Source organism: Oncorhynchus mykiss, chromosome 19 (genome assembly GCF_013265735.2).
Source record: "Oncorhynchus mykiss isolate Arlee chromosome 19, USDA_OmykA_1.1, whole genome shotgun sequence".
NCBI lineage: Eukaryota > Metazoa > Chordata > Actinopteri > Salmoniformes > Salmonidae > Oncorhynchus > Oncorhynchus mykiss.
Window position 1 is genome coordinate 61791254 of NC_048583.1, and position 23800 is coordinate 61815053.

The window sequence follows — 23800 nt, forward strand, 5'->3', positions numbered from 1 at the left end:
GCCTATTGGTTAGAGTGTAGAGGCAGCAGGGAGCCTATTGGTTAGAGCGTTGAGACAGTAACCGAATAGCCGTTCTTCCTTTGAGCAAGGCAGTTAACTCCCACAACAACTGCTCCCTGATGATCGCTGACGATGTTGATGAAGGCCCCACTCTTGCACCGCTCTGATTCGATTGGGTTCTGCAAACTGACTAGGTGTCTCCCCCTTTCCCAATAATGCACGTTCCTCACTCTCGCTCTTTTAACCCATGGGATCAGCTTCCTCTCTCCCAACCAATAGGCGTAAAACTTGGTATGTGTTTATGTGTCAACTTATCCATGTTCTCTCACTTGCTGTTTTTCAGCAACAGTTTACGACAACCATCCACCCCCCCCCCCCCCCCCCCCCGCTTTAATAACCCATCATCAGAACTTCTCCAGGGGAGGTTTCTATGCCAGCAGCCCCCGCATGGCAGCCTGGTCTCATAGACTACACGTACCATGCTGTAGTAAACGTAAATCCGGGTCACTCAAATTAGTATGATATGTTACGCTTGGTGTGGTCACATAAGACAGAAGGTTCCTTCACAGTAAGATTGCAGAATTATGCTGTTAAACATTCAGATTTTTATCTTTATCTTATCTAACAGTCCCCAATATGACTTATCACTTTACATTTATATTTTGGGAGAAATGTACAGTACCAGTCAAAAGTTAAGACACACCTACTCTGCAGGGTAGCCTAGTGGTTAGAGTGTAGAGGAGGTAGGGTAGCCTAGTGGTTAGAGTGTGGAGGAGGTAGGGTAGCCTAGTGGTTAGAGTGTAGAGGCGGAAGGGTAGCCTAGTGGTTAGAGTGTAGAGGCGGCAGGGTAGCCTAGTGGTTAGAGTGTAGAGGCGGCAGGGTAGCCTAGTGGTTAGAGTGTAGAGGCGGCAGGGTAGCCTAGTGGTTAGAGTGTAGAGGCGGCAGGGTAGCCTAGTGGTTAGAGTGTAGAGGCGGCAGGGTAGCCTAGTGGTTAGAGTGTAGAGGCGGCAGGGTAGCCTTGTGGTTAGAGCGTTGGACTAGTAACCGGAAGGTTGCAAGTTCAAATCCCCGAGCTGACAAGGTACAAATCTGTCGTTCTGCCCCTGAACAGGCAGTTAACCCACTAGGCTATCATTGTAAATATGAATTTGTTCTTAACTGACTTGCCTAGTTAAATAAAATTCCAGGGTTTTTCTTTATTTTTACTATTTTCTACATTGTAGAATAATAGTGAAGACATCAAAACTATGAAATAACACATATGGAATCATGTAGTAACCAAAAAAGTAAATATATTTTATGTTTGAGATTATTCAAAGTAGCCACCCTTTGCCTTGATGACAGCTTTGCACATTCTTTGCATTCTCTCAACCAGCTTCATGAGGTAGTCACCTGGAATGCATTTCAATTAACAGGTCTGCCTTGTTAAAGGTAATTTGTGGAATTTCTTTCCTTAATAATGTATTTGAGCCAATCAGATGTGTTGTGAGAAGGTAGGGGTGGTATACAGAAGATAGCCCTAATCGGTGAAAGACCAAGTACATATTATGGCAAGAACAGCTGCGCCACTCGGTCTAAGGCACTGCATTTCAGTGCTAGAGGCGTCACTACAGACTCTGGTTCGATTCCAGGCTGTATCAAAACTGGCCGTGATTGGGAGTCCCATAGGGCGGTGCACAATTGGCCCAGCATCGTTAGGGTTTGGCCGGGGTATGCCGCGATTGTAAATAGGAATTTGTTCTTAATTGACTTGCCTAGTTAAATAAAGGTTAAATAAAATAAAAGTCTTTGTAAGACGCAGAGTAGGTGAACGGATGATCTCTGCATGTGTGGTTCCCAACGTGAAGCATGGAGGAGGAGGTGTGATGTTGTGGGGGTGCTTTGCTGGTGACACTGTCTGTGATTTATTTAGAATTCAAGGCACACTTAACCAGCATGGCAACCACAGCATTCTGCAGCAACACGCCGTCCCATCTGGTTTGCGCTTAGTGGAACTATCATTTGCTTTTCAACAGGACAATGACCCAAAACACACCTCCAGGCTGTGAAGGGCTATTTGACCAAGAAGGAGAGTGAGTGCTGCATCAGATGACCTGGCCTCCCCAATCACCCGACCTCAACCCAATTGAGATGGTTTGGGTTGAGTTAAACCGCAGAGTGAAGGAAAAGCAGCCAACATGTGCTCAGCATTTGTGGGAACTCCTTCAAGACTATTGGAAAAGCATTCCATTTGAAGCTGGTTGAGAGAATGCAAAGAGTGTGCAAAGCTGTCATCAAGGCAAAGAGAGTCCTCATTGTGTCATCCTATTTTGGCTTCCATTGTGCGCCGTCCTATGGGACTTCCTGCCAAGGCCGGTTGTGGCACAGCCCGGGAATTAATCCGGGTCTGTAGTAATGTCTTGATTTGATCCTAGACTAGAGGATTGTGTTCTGACTGGTCGAAGCAGAGTTACCCTCTCTATTCCACATCAGTCCTCCTGAAAGATAACACGTCTCCACTTGGCTGATCTCCAGTCAGTTCACTCAACCGCAAAACTTTCCCAGGGTTGGTGTTAGGAGGTGTGTGTGTGTGTGTGTGTGTGTGTGTGTGTGTGTGTGTACAGGCTGATACCCCTCACTCCATAAACCCCTCTGTTCACACAGCTCCAATTTTATGGACTCGACCCCCACCCCCCCACCCCGACCCCCGTTATCCAAACAAGGAGGTCTGTGTGTCAGCTAAAGCAGAGGCATTTCCTGTTATGTCAGGATATGGAACACATCAGAAAGAGTGTAGAGGGCACCAAGCTCAGCCCTCTCTGTCCCCAGGGTGGTAAAGAGACAGAAACAACAATCATTCAACTCCTCCTCTATGGAGGGTCGACACAGACTCCATGTGATTAATCTCAATTATGTTCTTTTGATTGACAGATAGATAGATAGATAGATAGATAGATAGATAGATAGATAGATAGATAGATAGATAGATAGATGATAGATAGATAGATGATAGATAGATAGATAGATAGATAGATAGATAGATAGATAGATAGATAGATAGATAGATGGATTGACAGATCGATAGATAGATAGATAGATGATAGATAGATAGATAGATAGATAGATAGATAGATAGATAGATAGATAGATAGATAGATAGATAGATAGATAGATAGATAGATAGATAGATAGATGGATTGACAGATCGATAGATAGATAGATAGATAGATAGATAGATAGATAGATAGATAGATAGGTAGATAGATAGATGATAGATAGATAGATAGATAGATAGATTGACAGATCGATAGATAGATAGATAGATAGATTGACAGATCGATAGATAGATAGATGATAGATAGATAGATAGATAGATAGATAGCTTGACAGATCGATAGATAGATAGATAGATAGATAGAGATACCCGCTAAATTATCAAAATCCAGAAAACAAACATCTAAAAGGAAGTGATTCCCAAATCTTCCATAACAAAGCCATCACCCACAGAGAAGAATCTGGGGAAGAGCAAGCTGGTCCTGGGGCTTAATTCACAAACACAAACAGACCCCACAGAGACCCAGGACAGCAACACAATTACACCCAACCAATTCACGAGAAAACAAAAAGATAATTACTTGACACATTGGAAAGAATTAACAAAAAAACCTGAGCAAACCAGAATGCTATTTGTCTCTAAGCAGAGAGTACACAGTGGCAGAATACCTGTCCACTGTGACTGACCCAAATTTAAGGAAAGCTTTGACTATGTACAGACTCAGTGAGCATAGCCTTGCTATTGAGAAAGGCCACCGAAGGCAGGCATGGCTCTCAAGAGAAGACAGGCTATGTGCTCACTGCCCACAAAATGAGTTGGAAACTGAGCTGCACTTCCTAACATCCTGCCCAATGTATGACCATATTAGAGAGACATATTTCCCTCAGATTACACAGATCCACAAAGAATTCAAAAACAAACCCAATTTTGATAAACTCCCATATCTATTGGGTGAAATACCACAGTTTGCCATCAAAGCAGCAATATCATTGGACCTGTTGCCACAAGAAAACTGCAACCAGTGAAGAAAAAATATTTATGTTTATTTATTTTCCCTTTAGTACTTTAACTATCTAACTAAAATGTATTTTATTCTTTTGGAACTTTTGTGAGTGTAATGTTTACTGTTAATAAAAAATATATATATATTTCACTTTTGTTTATAATCTATTTACAGTTTTTCTCAATTGCTAAAACACTAAAACCCATTGGCTGAACAAAGTTCTCAGTTGCCTGGACTCATTTAGCTGACAACTGGGTACTTTCTCCACCAGTGGATGTGTCCAATACTGACCATGTTTTTCTCTCTGTCCTCTGACCATGTTTTTCTCTCTGTCCTCTGACCATGTTTTTCTCTCTGTCCTCTGGTCATGTTTTTCTCTCTGTCCTCTGATCATGTTTTTCTCTCTGTCCTCTGGCCATGTTTTTCTCTCTGTCCTCTGACCATGTTTTTCTCTCTGTCCTCTGACCATGTTTTTCTCTCTGTCCTCTGACCATGTTTTTCTCTCTGTCCTCTGACCATGTTTTTCTCTCTGTCCTCTGACCATGTTTTTCTCTCTGTCCTCTGACCATGTTTTTCTCTCTGTCCTCTGGTCATGTTTTTCTCTCTGTCCTCTGGTCATGTTTTTCTCTCTGTCCTCTGATCATGTTTTTCTCTCTGTCCTCTGATCATGTTTTTCTCTCTGTCCTCTGGCCATGTTTTTCTCTCTGTCCTCTGATCATGTTTTTCTCTCTGTCCTCTGACCATGTTTTTCTCTCTGTCCTCTGACCATGTTTTTCTCTCTGTCCTCTGACCATGTTTTTCTCTCTGTCCTCTGACCATGTTTTTCTCTCTGTCCTCTGACCATGTTTTTCTCTCTGTCCTCTGACCATGTTTTTCTCTCTGTCCTCTGGCCATGTTTTTCTCTCTGTCCTCTGACCATGTTTTTCTCTCTGTCCTCTGACCATGTTTTTCTCTCTGTCCTCTGACCATGTTTTTCTCTCTGTCCTCTGACCATGTTTTTCTCTCTGTCCTCTGACCATGTTTTTCTCTCTGTCCTCTGGCCATGTTTTTCTCTCTGTCCTCTGGCCATGTTTTTCTCTCTGTCCTCTGACCATGTTTTTCTCTCTGTCCTCTCCTCCTCAGGGCCAGCTGTCCCAGGCCCTCAACATCCTGTCGGACCGAGCTACCGAGGCCAAGGAGTTCCTGGTTCAGCTGAGGAACATGGTGCAGCACATCCAGGTACACACTGTACTGCCTACACTGTCATAGTGTACATCACAAATGGTACCCTATTCCCTATTAAAGTGCACTACTTTCATCAGGGCCTATCAGTCTGTCCAAAAGTAGTGCCCTATATAGGGAATAGGGTGCCATTTGGGACGCGAGCCAAGTCGCTCCTCTCGTCGTTACAAGCATCTCCCCCCTACTCCCATAGCCACTCATAGCCCCTCCCACATGCCGTCCTAAACCCCTCCTACACGTTCACCCAGCCATAGCTCCTCCCCTCATGTCATCTTTTAGGAACTGTAGCTTACTGACACGTACAGAACATTTAACCTGTGAACTTTGCCTCAAGAGTCACCCGGCAACAACAGATAGAAGATATCGTATGGTGACACTCTGATACAGATAGATATAGTATGGTGATACTATGGATGATATAGATAGATATAGTATGGTGACACTCTGATGCAGATAGATATAGTATGGTGACACTCTGATACAGATAGATGTAGTATGGTGACACTCTGATACAGATAGAGATAGTATGGTGATACAATGGATGATACAGATAGATATAGTATGGTGATACTCTGATGCAGATAGATGTAGTATGGTGACACTCTGATACAGATAGATGTAGTATGGTGACACTCTGATACAGATAGATATAGTATGGTGATACTATGGTTGATACAGATAGATATAGTATGGTGACACTCTGATGCAGATAGATATAGTATGGTGACACTCTGATACAGATAGATGTAGTATGGTGACACTCTGATACAGATAGATATAGTATGGTGATACTATGGTTGATACAGATAGATATAGTATGGTGACACTCTGATGCAGATAGATATAGTATGGTGACACTCTGATACAGATAGATATAGTATAGTGATACTCTGATACAGATAGATATAGTATGGTGACACTATGGGTGATACAGATAGATATAGTATGGTGACACTCTGATACAGATAGATATAGTATGGTGACACTCTGATACAGATAGATATAGTATGGTGACACTCTGATACAGATAGATGTAGTATGGTGATACACTGATACAGATAGATATAGTATGGTGATACTATGGATGATACAGATAGATATAGTATGGTGACACTCTGATACAGATAGATATAGTATGGTGACACTGATACAGATAGATGTAGTATGGTGACACTCTGATACAGATAGATATAGTATGGTGGCACTCTGATACAGATAGATATAGTATGGTGATACTATGGATGATACAGATAGATGTAGTATGGTGACACTCTGATGCAGATAGATATAGTATGGTGATACTCTGATACAGATAGATATAGTATGGTGATACTCTGATGCAGATAAATATAGTATGGTGACACTCTGATACAGATAGATATAGTATGGTGACACTATGGGTGATACAGATAGATATAGTATGGTGACACTCTAATACATATAGATATAGTATGGTGCCACTGATACAGATAGATATAGTCTGGTGACACTCTGATGCAGATAGATGTAGTATGGTGACACTGATACAGATAGATATAGTATGGTGATACAATGGATGATACAGATAGATATAGTATGGTGACACTCTGATGCAGATAGATATAGTATGGTGACACTGATACAGATAGATATAGTATGGTGATACAATGGATGATACAGATAGATATAGTATGGTGACACTCTGATGCAGATAGATATAGTATGGTGACACTCTGATACAGATAGATATAGTATGGTGATACTATGGATGATACATATAGATATAGTATGGTGACACTCTGATGCAGATAGATATAGTATGGTGACACTCTGATACAGATAGATATAGTATAGTGATACTCTGATACAGATAGATATAGTATGGTGACACTATGGGTGATACAGATAGATATAGTATGGTGACACTGATACAGATAGATATAGTATGGTGACACTCTGATACAGATAGATATAGTATGGTGACACTCTGATACAGATAGATGTAGTATGGTGATACACTGATACAGATAGATATAGTATGGTGATACTATGGATGATACAGATAGATATAGTATGGTGACACTCTGATACAGATAGATATAGTATGGTGACACTCTGATACAGATAGATGTAGTATGGTGATACACTGATACAGATAGATATAGTATGGTGATACTATGGATGATACAGATAGATATAGTATGGTGACACTGATACAGATAGATGTAGTATGGTGACACTCTGATACAGATAGATATAGTATGGTGGCACTCTGATACAGATATATATAGTATGGTGATACTATGGATGATACAGATAGATGTAGTATGGTGACACTCTGATGCAGATAGATATAGTATGGTGATACTCTGATACAGATAGATATAGTATGGTGATACTCTGATACAGATAGATATAGTATGGTGACACTCTGATACAGATAGATATAGTATGGTGACACTATGGGTGATAAAGATAGATATAGTATGGTGACACTCTAATACAGATAGATATAGTATGGTGCCACTGATACAGATAGATATAGTCTGGTGACACTCTGATACAGATAGATATAGTATGGTGACACTCTGATACAGATAGATATAGTATGGTGACACTCTGATACAGCTAGATATAGTATGGTGATACACTGATACAGATAGATATAGTATGGTGATACTATGGATGATACAGATAGATATAGTATGGTGACATTCTAATACAGATAGATACAGTCTGGTGACACTCTGATACAGATAGTATGGTGATACTGATACAGATAGATATAGTATGGTGACACTCTGATACAGATATATATAGTATGGTGATACTCTGATACAGATAGATATAGTATGGTGATACTCTGATACAGATAGATATAGTATGGTGATACTCTGATACAGATTGAGTTAAGCTGCTGGCCAGACAACAGGGTGGGAAGAGATTATAGAAATAGAATGAGTAGAACGAGGGTCCTCGTTCAGGTCAATGATGTCATAACTGGTGGACCTTCTGGTGGCCATTTTGACTGTCCTCCTAGGAGTAAAGCCTTATATTTCTATCAGTCAGATCAGATGTCCAAGCTGATTGCTTTTCTTGTCACACAGCCCACTGATGGTCCAGGGAGACCCTTACTCGTGACTTCAGGGTGGGGAACGCTGAAGGTGAGGAGGAGGAGGAGGAGGAGGAGGAGGAGGAGAGGAGAGGAATTGGGTTTGGTGGCCATAATTGAGGTTAATACTATATACTAATACACACCGTAGAACACTGTAGAACACTGTAGAACACCGTAGAACACTGTAAAACACTCTAGAACACCGTAGAACACTGTAGAACACCGTAAAACACTGAGGAACACTGTAGAACACTGTAGAACACTGTAGAACACCGTAGAACACTGAGGAACACTGTAGAACACTGAGGAACACTGTAGAACACTGAGGAACACTGTAGAACACTGAGGAACACCGTAGAACACTGAGGAACACTGTAGAACACTGTAGAACACCGTAGAACACAGTAAAACACTGAGGAACACTGTAGAACACTGAGGAACACCGTAGAACACTGAGGAACACTGAGGAACACTGTAGAACACTGTAGAACACCGTAGAACACTGAGGAACACTGTAGAACACTGTAGAACACTGAGGAACACCGTAGAACACAGAGGAACACCGTAGAACACCGTAGAACACGGAGGAACACTGTAGAACACTGTAGAACACCGTAGAACACCGTAAAACACTGTAGAACACTGTAGAACACCGTAGAACACTGAGGAACACTGTAGAACACTGAGGAACACCGTAGAACACAGTAGAACACCGAGGAACACTGTAGAACACCGTAAAACACTGAGGAACACTGTAGAACACTGAGGAACACCGTAGAACACAGTAGAACACCGAGGAACACTGTAGAACACCGTAGAACACTGTAGAACACTGTAGAACACCGTAAAACACTGAGGAACACTGAGGAACACTGTAGAACACTGTAGAACACCGTAGAACACCGTAAAACACTGTAGAACACTGTAGAACACCGTAGAACACCGTAAAACACTGAGGAACACTGTAGAACACTGAGGAACACCGTTGAACACCGTAGAACACCGAGGAACACTGTAGAACACTGTAGAACACCGTAGAACACTGTAGAACACTGTAGAACACTGTAGAACACCGTAGAACACTGAGGAACACTGTAGAACACTGAGGAACACTGTAGAACACTGAGGAACACTGTAGAACACTGAGGAACACTGTAGAACACTGAGGAACACCGTAGAACACTGAGGAACACTGTAGAACACTGTAGAACACCGTAGAACACAGTAAAACACTGAGGAACACTGTAGAACACTGAGGAACACCGTAGAACACTGAGGAACACTGAGGAACACTGTAGAACACTGTAGAACACCGTAGAACACTGAGGAACACTGTAGAACACTGTAGAACACTGAGGAACACCGTAGAACACAGAGGAACACCGTAGAACACCGTAGAACACGGAGGAACACTGTAGAACACTGTAGAACACCGTAGAACACCGTAAAACACTGTAGAACACTGTAGAACACCGTAGAACACCGTAAAACACTGAGGAACACTGTAGAACACTGAGGAACACCGTAGAACACAGTAGAACACCGAGGAACACTGTAGAACACCGTAGAACACTGTAGAACACTGTAGAACACCGTAAAACACTGAGGAACACTGTGGAACACTGTAGAACACTGTAGAACACCGTAGAACACCGTAAAACACTGTAGAACACTGTAGAACACCGTAGAACACCGTAAAACACTGAGGAACACTGTAGAACACTGAGGAACACCGTTGAACACCGTAGAACACCGAGGAACACTGTAGAACACTGTAGAACACCGTAGAACACTGTAGAACACTGAGGAACACTGTAGAACACTGAGGAACACTGTAGAACACTGAGGAACACTGTAGAACACTGAGGAACACTGTAGAACACTGAGGAACACCGTAGAACACTGAGGAACACTGTAGAACACTGTAGAACACCGTAGAACACAGTAAAACACTGAGGAACACTGTAGAACACTGAGGAACACCGTAGAACACTGAGGAACACTGAGGAACACTGTAGAACACTGTAGAACACCGTAGAACACTGAGGAACACTGTAGAACACTGTAGAACACTGAGGAACACCGTAGAACACAGAGGAACACCGTAGAACACCGTAGAACACGGAGGAACACTGTAGAACACTGTAGAACACCGTAGAACACCGTAAAACACTGTAGAACACTGTAGAACACCGTAGAACACCGTAAAACACTGAGGAACACTGTAGAACACTGAGGAACACCGTAGAACACAGTAGAACACCGAGGAACACTGTAGAACACCGTAGAACACTGTAGAACACTGTAGAACACCGTAAAACACTGAGGAACACTGTGGAACACTGTAGAACACTGTAGAACACCGTAGAACACCGTAAAACACTGTAGAACACTGTAGAACACCGTAGAACACCGTAAAACACTGAGGAACACTGTAGAACACTGAGGAACACCGTTGAACACCGTAGAACACCGAGGAACACTGTAGAACACTGTAGAACACCGTAGAACACTGTAGAACACTGAGGAACACCGTTGAACACCGTAGAACACCGAGGAACACTGTAGAACACCGTAGAACACTGTAGAACACTGTAGAACACCGTAAAACACTGAGGAACACTGTAGAACACTGAGGAACACCGTAGAACACTGAGGAACACTGTAGAACACCGTAGAACACTGAGGAACACTGTAGAACACCGTAGAACACTGAGGAACACTGTAGAACACCGTAGAACACGTATTCAACTGGTGGTGGTACCTCACCTTGATGGAACCAGTAGATCTCAATGACGTCTCAAAACGTGTTTCACTTGTTTCTTCCATCTGTTCAACAGAACATCTGGTTAACATGAGGTGTCATTACAAATAGTCTTAAGATAGTCTCTAAAAAACGACAAAGAGTCTTTAGATAGTCTCTGAAATCTACAAAGAGTCTTCAGATAGTCTCTAAAAACTACAAACAGTCTTCAGATAGTCTCTAAAAACTACAAACAGTCTTCAGATAGTCTCTAAAAAACTACACATAGTTTTTCATATAGTCTCTAAAAACTACAAATAGTCTTCAGATAGTCTCTAAAAACCACAAAGAGTCTTTAGATAGTCTCTAAAAACTACAAATAGTTTTTCATATAGTCTCTGAAATCTACAAAGAGTCTTCAGATAGTCTCTAAAACTACAGTCTTCAGATAGTCTCTAAAAACCACAAAGAGTCTTCAGATAGTCTCTAAAAACTACAAATAGTTTTTCAGATAGTCTCTAAAAACTACAAATAGTTTTTCATTTCGTCTCTAAAAACTACAAATAGTCTTCAAATAGTCTCCAAAGACTACCAATAGTCTCCCCATGACTGTTCCTTTCCCAGTAGTCTGCCATCGTTCCCCCACTCCTATTTAAATGTCGTCAACATGGCAGTCTGCCTCTGGTCTGGCATCACAGTTAACCGTGATCTCCACCATGTTGTCAGTGGTTCCTTTTCTATTGGTGTTTTTCAGTGATCAGTCACCGTATGTATCAAGCTGCTCTAGGATCAGCTGCCCTCTTGTCCATGTAATCTTATCTTACTGTGACTAAAAAAAGGTAGAACTGATCCTAAATCAGCACTCTTACTAGGAGACGCTTGATTACATACCTCCTCACATTTTCTGTCCGTCTGGTGAGTTTGCCTGTTTTCTAAACATAGGAATGATGCATATTATTTCTAATGCCTGTTTTGATGCTTTCATCAAAGTCTATCCACACTGCCTTGTGTCCCAGCTGTCTGTCTGTCTCTGCCTATCTGTCTATCTTTCTTTATATCTGCCTGTCTAACTGTCTGTCTGACCTGCAGGAGAACGGCGTGGAGTTCGAAGCCTGTCTGGTGGCGCAGTGTGACGCCCTCATTGACGCCCTGAACCGACGCAAGGCCCAGCTGCTGACCCGCGTCAACAACGAACATGAGCACAAGCTGAAGGTGAGACGCCATTTTGGATCAAGCCCAGGGGACTTCCTGCCTGCGGGGTAGCAATTATAAATGAATGAATGAATGAATACTAAATAGGCAGAGTTATGCATAAGATGAAGGTGATCTTGGCTGAGTCCCAATTCTCCACACTTTTTTTACCAAAAGTGTGCACTTATACACTCCACGGCATAAGATTTAAAAGTATATGATTGTTGTAAGCATTGGCTCCGTGCAAGAACGTGTGCAAGTGTGTGGAGACTCGGGCTGCAGCCCTGAGCTGCTATGCAGGACCATCTTGGCTCACTTGACGTATTCACCATTGCTCCTTGGGAAGGTCATAGGTTACCCACAAACTTCGTCCAGCGTTGTGTGGTTTTCCTTCTTCTTTCAGGACTCAGGGCTCTGCAAACCTATCGGAAAGTTCCGTCGTGAATATCAAACAGACAGAATTATGCATTAATGTATTTATTCTTTATTTATTCTTTATTTAAATCTTTATCTTTCTCTCTCTCTCTCTCTCTCTCTCTCTCTCTCTCTCTCTCTCTCTCTCTCTCTCTCTCAATTCAATTCAAGGGGCTTTATTGGCATGGGAAACATGTGTTAACATTGCCAAAGCAAGTGAAGTAGATAACAAACAAAAGTGAAATAAACAATACAAATTAACAGTAAACATTACACTCACAGAAGTTCCTAAAGAATAAAGACATTTCAAATGTCCCTCTCTCTTTCTCTCTCTCTCTCTCTCTCTCTCACTGTCTCTCTCTCTCACTCTCTCTCTCTCTCTGTCTCTCTCTTTGTCTCTCTCTTTGTCTTTCTCTTTCTCTCTCTCTCTCTCGCTCTTTGCTCTTTGCTCTTTGCTCTCCCTCGCCCTCTGCTCCCTCTCCCTCTCTCTCTCACACACACCAAGCCTGTTCCTCTCCTCTAGTCCTTGAGACAGTATCGTTCGGTGACACCAGAGGCAACCATCTCCATGACAACCAGGACATAGCGACGTGCAGAGCTTGTTATTTTTTTAAGCAGTGTGTGAAGGCGTGAAGCCCTCAATAACATAATGGCTACTTCTCAAATGACAGTCAAAAGACTGTCATTAAAGATGGAGACAGGCAGAGAGAGAATAGGCAGTTTTTACTGGCACCAGGGGTCCCCCCTCCTTCTCCACTCCTCACCTCTCCTCCCTCCTCCTCCACTCCTCACCTCTCCTCCCTCCTCCTCTACTCCTCACCTCTCCTCCACTCTTCTCCTCTCCTCCCTCCCTCCTACTCTTCTCCTCTCCTCCCTCCTCCTCCACTCCCTCCTCCTCTTCCTCCATCCTCCTCTACTCTTCTCCTCTCCTCCCTCCTCCTCTTCTCTTCTCATCTCCTCTTCTCCCTCCTCTTCCTCCCTCCTCCTCTACTCTTCTCCTCTCCTCTCCCCCTCCTTCTCCACTCCTCACCTCTCCTCCCTCCTCCTCCACTCCTCACCTCTCCTCCTTCCTCCTCTACTCCTCACCTCTCCTCCACTCTTCTCCTCTCCTCCCTCCCTCCTACTCTTCTCCTCTCCTCCCTCCTCCTCCACTCCCTCCTCCTCTTCCTCCCTCCTCCTCTACTCTTCTCCTCTCCTCCCTCCTCCTCCTCTCTTCTCATCTCCTCTTCTCCCTCCTCTTCCTCCCTCCTCCTCTACTCTTCTCCTCTCCTCTCCCCCTCCTTCTCCACTCCTCACCTCTCCTCCCTCCTCCTCCACTCCTCACCTCTCCTCCTTCCTCCTCTACTCCTCACCTCTCCTCCACTCTTCTCCTCTCCTCCCTCCCTCCTACTCTTCTCCTCTCCTCCCTCCTCCTCCACTCCCTCCTCCTCTTCCTCCCTCCTCCTCTACTCTTCTCCTCTCCTCCCTCCTCCTCCTCTCTTCTCATCTCCTCTTCTCCCTCCTCTTCCTCCCTCCTCCTCTACTCTTCTCCTCTCCTCTCCTCCCTCCTCCTCCACTCCCTCCTCCTCTTCCTCCCTCCTCCTCTACTCTTCTCCTCTCCTCCTTCCTCCTCCCCTCTTCTCATCTCCTCTCCTCCCTCCTCTTCCTCCCTCCTCCACTCCACTCTTCTCCTCTCCTCCCTCCTCTTCCTCCCTCCTCCTCCTCTCCTCTCCTCTCCTCTCCTCCCTCCTCCCCTCTTCTCCTCTCCTCTCCTCCCCTGTGGCCATCAACACTGGACTACTAGCCGTTCCCTCTCTCCTCTCACACAGTGTTACAGAGGGAATGGGCTCAGTGTCCTTTCATTGGTCCTTCCAGCCGGATGTCTGATGGATGGAAATTATCATGGTCATCTGGGAAAGACTGAGACTGAGTCACAAACGACACCCTATTCCCTCGTGTAGTGCCCTATATAGTGTAGTGTAGTGCCCTATATAGTGTAGTGTAGTGCCCTATATAGGGAATAGGGTGCAATTTGAGACGCAGTCAGAGAGTAGCTGGATGGTGGGACGTAGCTGGATGGTGGGACGCAGCCAGAGAGTAGCTGGACAGTGGGGCGCAGCCAGAGAGTAGCTGGGCGGTGGGACGCAGTCAGAGAGTAGCTGGACGGTGGGAAGCAGTCAGAGAGTAGCTGGGCGGTGGGACGCAGTCAGAGAGTAGCTGGACGGTGGGAAGCAGTCAGAGAGTAGCTGGGCGGTGGGACGCAGTCAGAGAGTAGCTGGACGGTGGGAAGCAGTCAGAGAGTAGCTGGACGGTGGGACGCAGTCAGAGAGTAGCTGGATGGTTGGACGCAGCCAGAGAGTAGCAGGATGGTGGGACGCAGCCAGAGAGTAGCTGGGCGGTGGGACGCAGTCAGAGAGTAGCTGGACGGTGGGAAGCAGTCAGAGAGTAGCTGGATGGTGGGACGCAGCCAGAGAGTAGCTGGACGGTGGGACGCAGTCAGAGAGTAGCTGGATGGTGGGACGCAGCCAGAGTAGCTGGACGGTGGGACGCAGCCAGAGAGTAGCTGGACGGTGGGAAGCAGTCAGAGAGTAGCTGGACGGTGGGACGCAGTCAGAGAGTAGCTGGACGGTGGGAAGCAGTCAGAGAGTAGCTGGACGGTGGGACGCAGCCAGAGAGTAGCTGGGCGGTGGGACGCAGTCAGAGAGTAGCTGGACGGTGGGAAGCAGTCAGAGAGTAGCTGGATGGTGGGACGCAGCCAGAGAGTAGCTGGACGGTGGGACGCAGTCAGAGAGTAGCTGGATGGTGGGACGCAGCCAGAGTAGCTGGACGGTGGGACGCAGCCAGAGAGTAGCTGGACGGTGGGAAGCAGTCAGAGAGTAGCTGGACGGTGGGACGCAGTCAGAGAGTAGCTGGACGGTGGGAAGCAGTCAGAGAGTAGCTGGACGGTGGGACGCAGTCAGAGAGTAGCTGGACGGTGGGAAGCAGTCAGAGAGTAGCTGGACGGTGGGAAGCAGTCAGAGAGTAGCTGGACGGTGGGACGCAGTCAGAGAGTAGCTGGACCGTGGGACGCAGTCAGAGAGTAGCTGGACGGTGGGACGCAGTCAGAGAGTAGCTGGACGGTGGGAAGCAGTCAGAGAGTAGCTGGACGGTGGGACGCAGTCAGAGAGTAGCTGGATGGTGGGACGCAGTCAGAGAGTAGCTGGACGGTGGGAAGCAGTCAGAGAGTAGCTGGACGGTGGGACGCAGCCAGAGAGTAGCTGGAAGGTGGGACGCAGTCAGAGAGTAGCTGGATGGTGGGAAGCAGTCAGAGAGTAGCTGGATGGTGGGACGCAGCCAGAGTAGCTGGACGGTGGGACGCAGCCAGAGAGTAGCTGGATGGTGGGACGCAGTCAGAGAGTAGCTGGATGGTGGGAAGCAGTCAGAGAGTAGCTGGATGGTGGGACGCAGCCAGAGTAGCTGGACGGTGGGACGCAGCCAGAGAGTAGCTGGACGGTGGGACGCAGCCAGAGAGTAGCTGGACGGGATTACAGAAAACCCACAGAACTGGAAATGGAGGTCCAACGTTATACACCTTCTGAGTGTTTATCAATACGTTGAGAAGGAAAAGCAGTGTCATGATGAGTAGACTCTCTTTATTGGTAAACAGACTGCACTGCCCACTGGGTACTGCAGCAGTGACATAGCAATTACAACAGAGAGAGAGAGAGAGGGAAAACAGAAAGCTGTTCAGTAGGGGGGTGGGGGGGAGGAGAGGAGAGGGAGGGGTGAGTGGGGGAGAGGGAGGGCTGAGTAGTGGGGTGAGGGGAAGACGGAGGGTTGAGTAGTGGGGTGGGGGGGGGGGAAGAGAGATGATTAAAGTTTGTCTGTTAAACAGAGAGCCGATTGTCAGCAGCGAGAAGAGAAGCACCTCTTGGAGTAGTGCCAGTCCTCTGCAGGGGAGTGGATGGATCCAGACTCTGACACCACACACACAGTGCGTTTGGGTGTTCGTGTGCATGCGTGTGGTGATTACATAGCAGTATACCCGTAGAGATCCTATTCAATTACTATGTCATGATCCCTCCAAATTCCAGAATGAGGTGAAAATGGCAGCCATCTTGGTCAGGGAGAAATCCAAACCAGTCTAATTGGAATGAATGGCAGTAGAGGGATAATCCTGATTTTACTTAAACCGGAGAACAATAAGGCATGTGATATATCAGAAATTGAGTTACACAATTATTGTCAACCTAAAATGGTGTCATATAATTATAAATACAGTTTAGGATAATACAGGTTTTAAGACCAATTTTCTGTATAAATAGCCTCTAAAATATATGTCCTACGGTATGTAGCAACATTTTAAATGTATATTTTTTTACAAAATTAGAGACTCAGAGCTACAACGTTGTATATCATACACTGCAGTTGAGGAACAATGAGAATGTAATTCTGCTTTGAAAGATGAATGTGAGTGTTTTGGTAGACCTACCGGAGAGCTCTTCTTTGTCCACACCCATTCAGCAGAATCGTTCACACCCTCTTAAGCTTTAGCCACACCCATTCAGCAGAATCGTTCACACCCTCTTAAGCTTTAGCCACACCCATTCAGCAGAATCGTTCACACCCTCTTAAGCTTTAGCCCCATCCATTTAGCAGAATCGTTCACACCCTCTTAAGCTTTAGCCACACCCATTCAGCAGAATCGTTCACACCCTCTTAAGCTTTAGCCACACCCATTCAGCAGAATCGTTCACACCCTCTTAAGCTTTAGCCCCACCCATTCAGCAGAATCGTTCACACCCTCTTAAGCTTTAGCCCCACCCATTCAGCAGAATCGTTCACACCCTCTTAAGCTTTAGCCACACCCATTCAGCAGAATCGTTCACACCCTCTTAAGCTTTAGCCACACCCATTCAGCAGAATCGTTCACACCCTCTTAAGCTTTAGCCCCACCCATCTCTTTAAGGATTCACAGTATATTAAATTAAACAACCAAAGCTTTCAAGACTAAAAGTGATGAAAGTCGTGGCAAAAAGTAGTCGTAAAAATGAACTTTATCGAGTCCTTGGCCTACATCCTAATCTGACTTTGGTGCAGGTCATGTTGTTCTTCACATTACTGTCTCTGGTAAACATACTATATCAAATACAATCTAAGTTTGTTTGTCGCATGCACAGGACACAGAAGGTGTAAACAGTACAGTGAAATGGTTACTGGCATAGTGGAGTCTTTTGTTTTTCGACATGCAGCTAGCTAGCTAGCTAAACAATGAACCATTATCCCAACTCTATAATCCCGCGTTCAAATCAGCTAGGATCTCAAACTGGGAAAAATCCATTTCAACGGTCATCCAACTCGGAATTCCAACTCGGGCCCCTTTCTAGAGCTCCTACACAGATACTACGCGTAACGTTAGCTAGCGAGCCAGCCAGCTAACGTTAGCTATACACAGATCATACATGTAATGTTAGATAGCGAGCCAGCCAGCTAACGTTAGCTATACACAGATCATACGCGTAACGTTAGCTAGCGAGCCAACCAGTTAACATTAACTATACACAGATCAGACATGTAACGTTAGATAGCGAGCCAACCAGTTAACATTAGCTATACACAGATCAGACATGTAACATTAGATAGCGAGCCAACCAGTTAACATTAGCTAGCTAGTTAACAGTACAGCTTTAACTTGCAATGAAAACGACTTTCTGACAAAATTAGTGTTTTATACAACAGCCTTCTTTCTGTGTTCTCTTTTCGGACTCTTTCTGCATTTGGCAATCATCTCTCTGCTTCCACTGGGCATTCCACTGGGCATTCCACTGGGCATTCCACTGGTCATTCCACTGGGCATTCCACTGGGCATTCCACTGGGAATTCCACTGGGCATTCCACTGGGCATTCCACTGGGCATTCCACTGGGCATTCCACTGGGCATTCCACTGGGCATTCCACTGGGCATTCCACTGGTCATTCCACTGGGCATTCCACTGGGCATTCCACTGGGCATTCCACGGATTTCAAAACTCAGTCAACCTCTTCTGTGACAAAGACACCGTTTCTCCCCCATCATTGTCATCAGAAGACACAACGATGTCTGGTTCTAAGAAAATGTTTTTACGTAAATCAGGGATTTTCACATTGTCTGATTCATTTTCAGAGTCCGAGAGAGTAAGCACGGCACAGTCATTCTCCAGTGTCACGCCCTGACCTGCTGAGTATGGTTCCCAATCAGAGGCAGCTGTCTATCGTTGTCTCTGATTGGGGATCATATATAAGTGGTCATTTTCCTTTTGGGTTTTGTGGGATCTTGTTTTCTGTATAGTTTGTTTTGCCTTACAGAACTGTGCGCTTTCGTTTTTGTTGTTGTTATTTTGCTTTCGGTGTCATCAATAAATTGAACGATGTACGCCTACCACGCTGCACCTTGGTCATTCCACAAACGAGAGCCGTATCATCCAGAAAGTAGCCTATCACAACGTTTTCCAACTGAACTGTCAGGAAGTCAGGATTCATCGAGCTCCAAACTGCCTCTGGAAGCAACATCAGCACAAGAACATGTTTGTCTCGGTCTTCCTGCTTTGTATTGATAAAGTGGAGAACTCGTTACGCTGTCAACGCTGCAGGAGTTGTATATACCTCGCCCTGTTCCGGGATGAAGTTGAACACCCTGCCCTTCAGGTCGACAATTGCCTACTCACGGAGGGCTACAGAGAAGAAGTCACTATGCTGGACATACAAATAGCTGAGGCTACTGGGAAAGCCAAGACCTGTGATTTTTAGTTGTCCTCTACTTCGAGGGTCGTGCATCGCGCTGGGCTGATGAGAGTCTCACCTTCAGGCAGGCTATCTTTGGTGAACTGGCCGCTGCTCGGAAGTGATCGCTCACCGACGGAGAATGGCGTTGGCAGGACCTTTGTTGCTGAATCGCAGGATGATTCTCTCCTGGACCTGACTGGCCGGACAGGGAGACACGTCACACCGTTCATTGCCGAAGTCGATAGCGGCGGCGTCCTCCACTTTTTGAGCCTCCTGCAGTCACGGGATTCATGAATGGGTTGCCGACATCGAATAACTTTACTGCTCTGGAGCCTGATGTCCCACCTTCTCATGGAGAGTCGGAGGTTCCTTCCTTAACGTTATGATGGTATCGCCGGGGTCTAAGGTGGGTTCTGCTTCACCGGGTCTACGGTGGGCTCTGATATTCCTGTCATTTGTGGGGGGGCGAGTTAGAGGAGCCCCTGATTGGGGTTAAGGTTGGGCTGAGGGCTCCGGCTCTAAATGAATAACAGCCATCAACCATTATTATGGGAAGCTCCATGGTTAGATTGGTGGAAGTCCGAATTACCCGTACCCTTTGTTTTCCTGGAGGGTATTGGAGTTATCAAAAGTCATGCCCACCATCAAGAAACAGATTCCTGCTCTGAAAACAGTTATGTCCTTCGTTGACAATTTTGACTCCTTCTGGAATAGTCCTGGCTACTTTGTGGAAGACGGAATTCCCCTGGGTGAAAATGGCTCCCGGCTGTTGTCATCAAACATTAGAAAGGTTCTTGGTCAACTAAATTGATGTGAGGACTATATTAGCATTACATGTAAGTCAGTTTTCGCCATCTCCTCTTTGGTCTCTATGAGAGTTACACATGTTGTATCTGAAAGTGGTGACATGCCAAATGGTGCTAACTGGAGAAAAGTCATTGCTATTCCTACTTTGTTTTATTTTCCTAATAGCTATAATCCAATATTTGAGTCTCCTGTTGTTCTGAAATCTCAAAGTAATCTGACTTGTATTGAAAACTGTGTGATTTTAAATGCAGAAAAGGTTTGACATTTTTACATCTTAACAGTTGTAGTTTATTACCTAAAATGGATCATGTCAAGATCTGGGAGCTCTCTCAGACAGACCCTGATATTTTTATTCCATCTGAAACCTGAGGGTACAATGTGTTTCGGGCTGGTAGGAAAGGCAAAGGTGGCGGTGTTGCTATTTACACAAGGAATCTTCTTTCTGTGTCTCTGTTAAAGGCTACCTCCATTACTAAACCATTTGAATTGTTGGCTTTAAGTCTTCAGTTGGGTTCAAACTAAAAAATAACAGTTATAGGAATCGCCCGCGCTCCGCCAAGAAGTTTGTACTAAACAAACTCACTGATTTAATTGCCATTTTTACTCCCCCAGAGGTGTTGATCGCTGGAGATTTTAATCTTGCATGGGGGAACGCAAGATGCTGACTGTTTAAAGGATATCTGTACTCATCTAAATTTGACCCAGCTGATTACAAAGCCTACTCGTCCAAACTTAAAGGACCCTAAGAAATCGACTTTGATTGACAAATATGCTGGGAGTGGGGTAATTGCTTTGGATATTAGTGACCGCTGTCCCATGCCTAGATCCAAACCTCGTTTTATCAACAAGAGGAATTTTAAACATTTCAATGAACGGGCCTTGTTTTGGTGACCTTTATTTTGGTGACTTTGATTGCATTGCATTTATACCTGACCCAGAGTTGGCTCTGAACCACGTCCCAAAGGTTTTCAATTGTATTGTAGATAAACATGCCCCCTTTAAAAAACAGAGAATTAAAAACAGGTCTAGCCGTTGGTTTTAGGCCAAAGCTATCTGAAATCATACACAACAGAGATGCTACCAGGGCCAAAGCTATCTGAAATCATACACAACAGAGATGCTGCCAGGGCCAAAGCTATCTGAAATCATACACAACAGAGATGCTGCCAGGGCCAAAGCTATCTGAAATCATACACAACAGAGATGCTACCAGGGCCAAAGCTATCTGAAATCATACACAACAGAGATGCTACCAGGGCCAAAGCTATCTGAAATCATACACAACAGAGATGCTACCAGGGCCAAAGCTATCTGAAATCATACACAACAGAGATGCTGCCAGGGCCAAAGCTATCTGAAATCATACACAACAGAGATGCTGCCAGGGCCAAAGCTAGATTCAAAGACTCGAGCCCAGACTCGGGCCCAGACTGGGGCCCAGACTTTCAGGCGATTTGAGAAATGTGTGAGGAAAAAGGGGGAGGCTTGCAAGCCGAAGAACACCATCCCAACATGGAATGCCAATTAGAATACATTTTTCCTCCACAAAAGGGCATTATTACAGAAGGAAATGCTCCTCAGTTTCATCCGCTGTCTGTGTGGCTGTTCTCTGACGATGTGGAGGTCCTGGGTTGGCGTAGTTACACGTGGTCTGTTGTTGTTGGACGTACTGGCAACAGCTCTGGTGGATATTCCTGCAGTTAGCATGCCAATTGTACGGTCCCTCAAAACTTGAGGAATCTGTGGCATGGCGTTGTGTGACAATACTGGATATTTTAGAGTGTCTTTTTATTGTTCCCAGCACAAGGTGCACCTGTGTAATGATCGTGCTGTTTAATCATCTTGTTGACATGCCACACCTGTCAGGTGGATGGATTATCTTACCTGGATTTCTGCATAAATTGGTCCTAAAATTTGATCTGATCTTCATCTTAGTCACAACAATAGACCGTGCTTAAACTAATAACACACAAATTATTGTATTTTTCTTGTCTATATTGAATACATCATTTAAACATTCACAGTGTAGGTTGGAAAAAGTATGTGAACCCCCCTAGGTTAATGACTTCTCCAAAAGCTAATTGAAGTCAGGAGTCAGACTGCAAGAGCACAGAGCAGAATGCTCAATGAGGTTAAGAAGAATCCTAGAGTGTCAGCTAAATTTATAATTTATTAGTATTATTAATTACCTGGATTTCTGCATACATTGGTCATTTCTGCATACATTGGTCATTTCTGCATACATTGGTCATTTCTGCACACATTGGTCATTTCTGCATAAATTGGTCATAATATGTTATCTGATCTTCATCTAGGTCACAACAATAGACAAACACAGTCTGCATAAACTAGTAACACACAAACAATTATACATTTCCATGTCTTTATTGAACACACCGTGTGAACATTCACAGTGCAGGGTGGGAAAAGTAGGTGAACCCTTGGATTTAATAACTGGTTGGCCCTCCTTTGGCAGCAATAACCTCAACCAAATGTTTTCTGTAGTTGCAGATCAGACCTGTAACAACAGTCTGGAGGAGATTTGGACCGTTCCTCTTTACAAAACTGTTGCTTCCTAAGATGCTGGGTTCTTTTACTGAAGACTCCAGAGCGTACTGATAATAAAACAGAACAGATTTATTTAATGTTCTCCGTAACACATTACAGTCGACTTCTCTCTACAGTGTCTTCAGCCCAACCCCCTCTACTCTCTACAGTGTCTTCAGCCCAACCCCCTCTACTCTCTACAGTGTCTTCAGCCCAACCCCCTCTACTCTCTACAGTGTCTTCAGCCCAACCCCCTCTACTCTCTACAGTGTCTTCAGCCCAACCCCCTCTACTCTCTACAGTGTCGTCAGCCCAACCCCCTCTACTCTCTACAGTGTCTTCAGCCCAACCCCCTCTACTCTCTACAGTATCTTCAGCCCAACCCCCTCTACTCTCTACAGTATCTTCAGCCCAACTCTCCAACACATCATTGAACTTTGACCTCCCTTTCATCTCGTAATCCAATCACTTCAATGCAAGAACGGAAGCCCCATTGTCATATGTTAATTCAAATAACTCAACCCCCTGTATACAAATCCCATTGGCTATTTGCAACCATTTTACATCTAAACTCATTAACATATAATACATTCCTCAATACACCACAAAAACTGTTTCAGTTCAGAAATATTCTTAGGATGTCTGGTGTGAACTGCTCTCTTTAGGTCATGCCATAGAATCTCAATCAGGTTGAGGTCAGGACTCTGACTGGGCCACTCCAGAAGGTGTATTTTCTTCTGTTCAAGCCATCCTGCTGTTGATTTACTTCTGTGTTTTGGGTCATTGTCCTGTTGCATCACCCAACTTCTGTGGAGCTTCAATTGGCGGACAGATAGCCTTACATTCTCCTGCAAAATGTCTTGATAAACCTTGGGAATTCATTTTTTGCGTCAATGATAGCAAGCTGTCCAGGCCCTGAGGCAGCAAAGCAGCCCCAAACCATGATGCTCCCTCCACCATACTTTACAGTTGGGATGAGGTTTTGATGTTGGTGTGCTGTGCTGTGCCTTTTTTCTCTCCACACAT

The 23800-nt window shown here is 44.8% G+C and overlaps 1 protein-coding gene across 4 annotated transcripts in view; it reads left to right on the forward strand.

Annotated features, from left to right (window-relative positions):
• The window catches only part of trim9 (tripartite motif containing 9), a 106744-nt gene that overhangs the window by 45116 nt on the left and 37828 nt on the right, over positions 1-23800 (forward strand). For 2 of the 4 annotated variants that reach the window (XM_036955298.1, XM_036955299.1), the window contains exons 2-4: positions 5160-5255; positions 8345-8401; positions 12185-12307. In XM_036955298.1, the coding sequence (XP_036811193.1) occupies positions 5160-5255; positions 8345-8401; positions 12185-12307 (276 nt within the window). The remainder of the gene's footprint in view (positions 1-5159; positions 5256-8344; positions 8402-12184; positions 12308-23800) is intronic. The other 2 variants (XM_036955300.1, XM_036955301.1) reach the window with 1 other exon arrangement.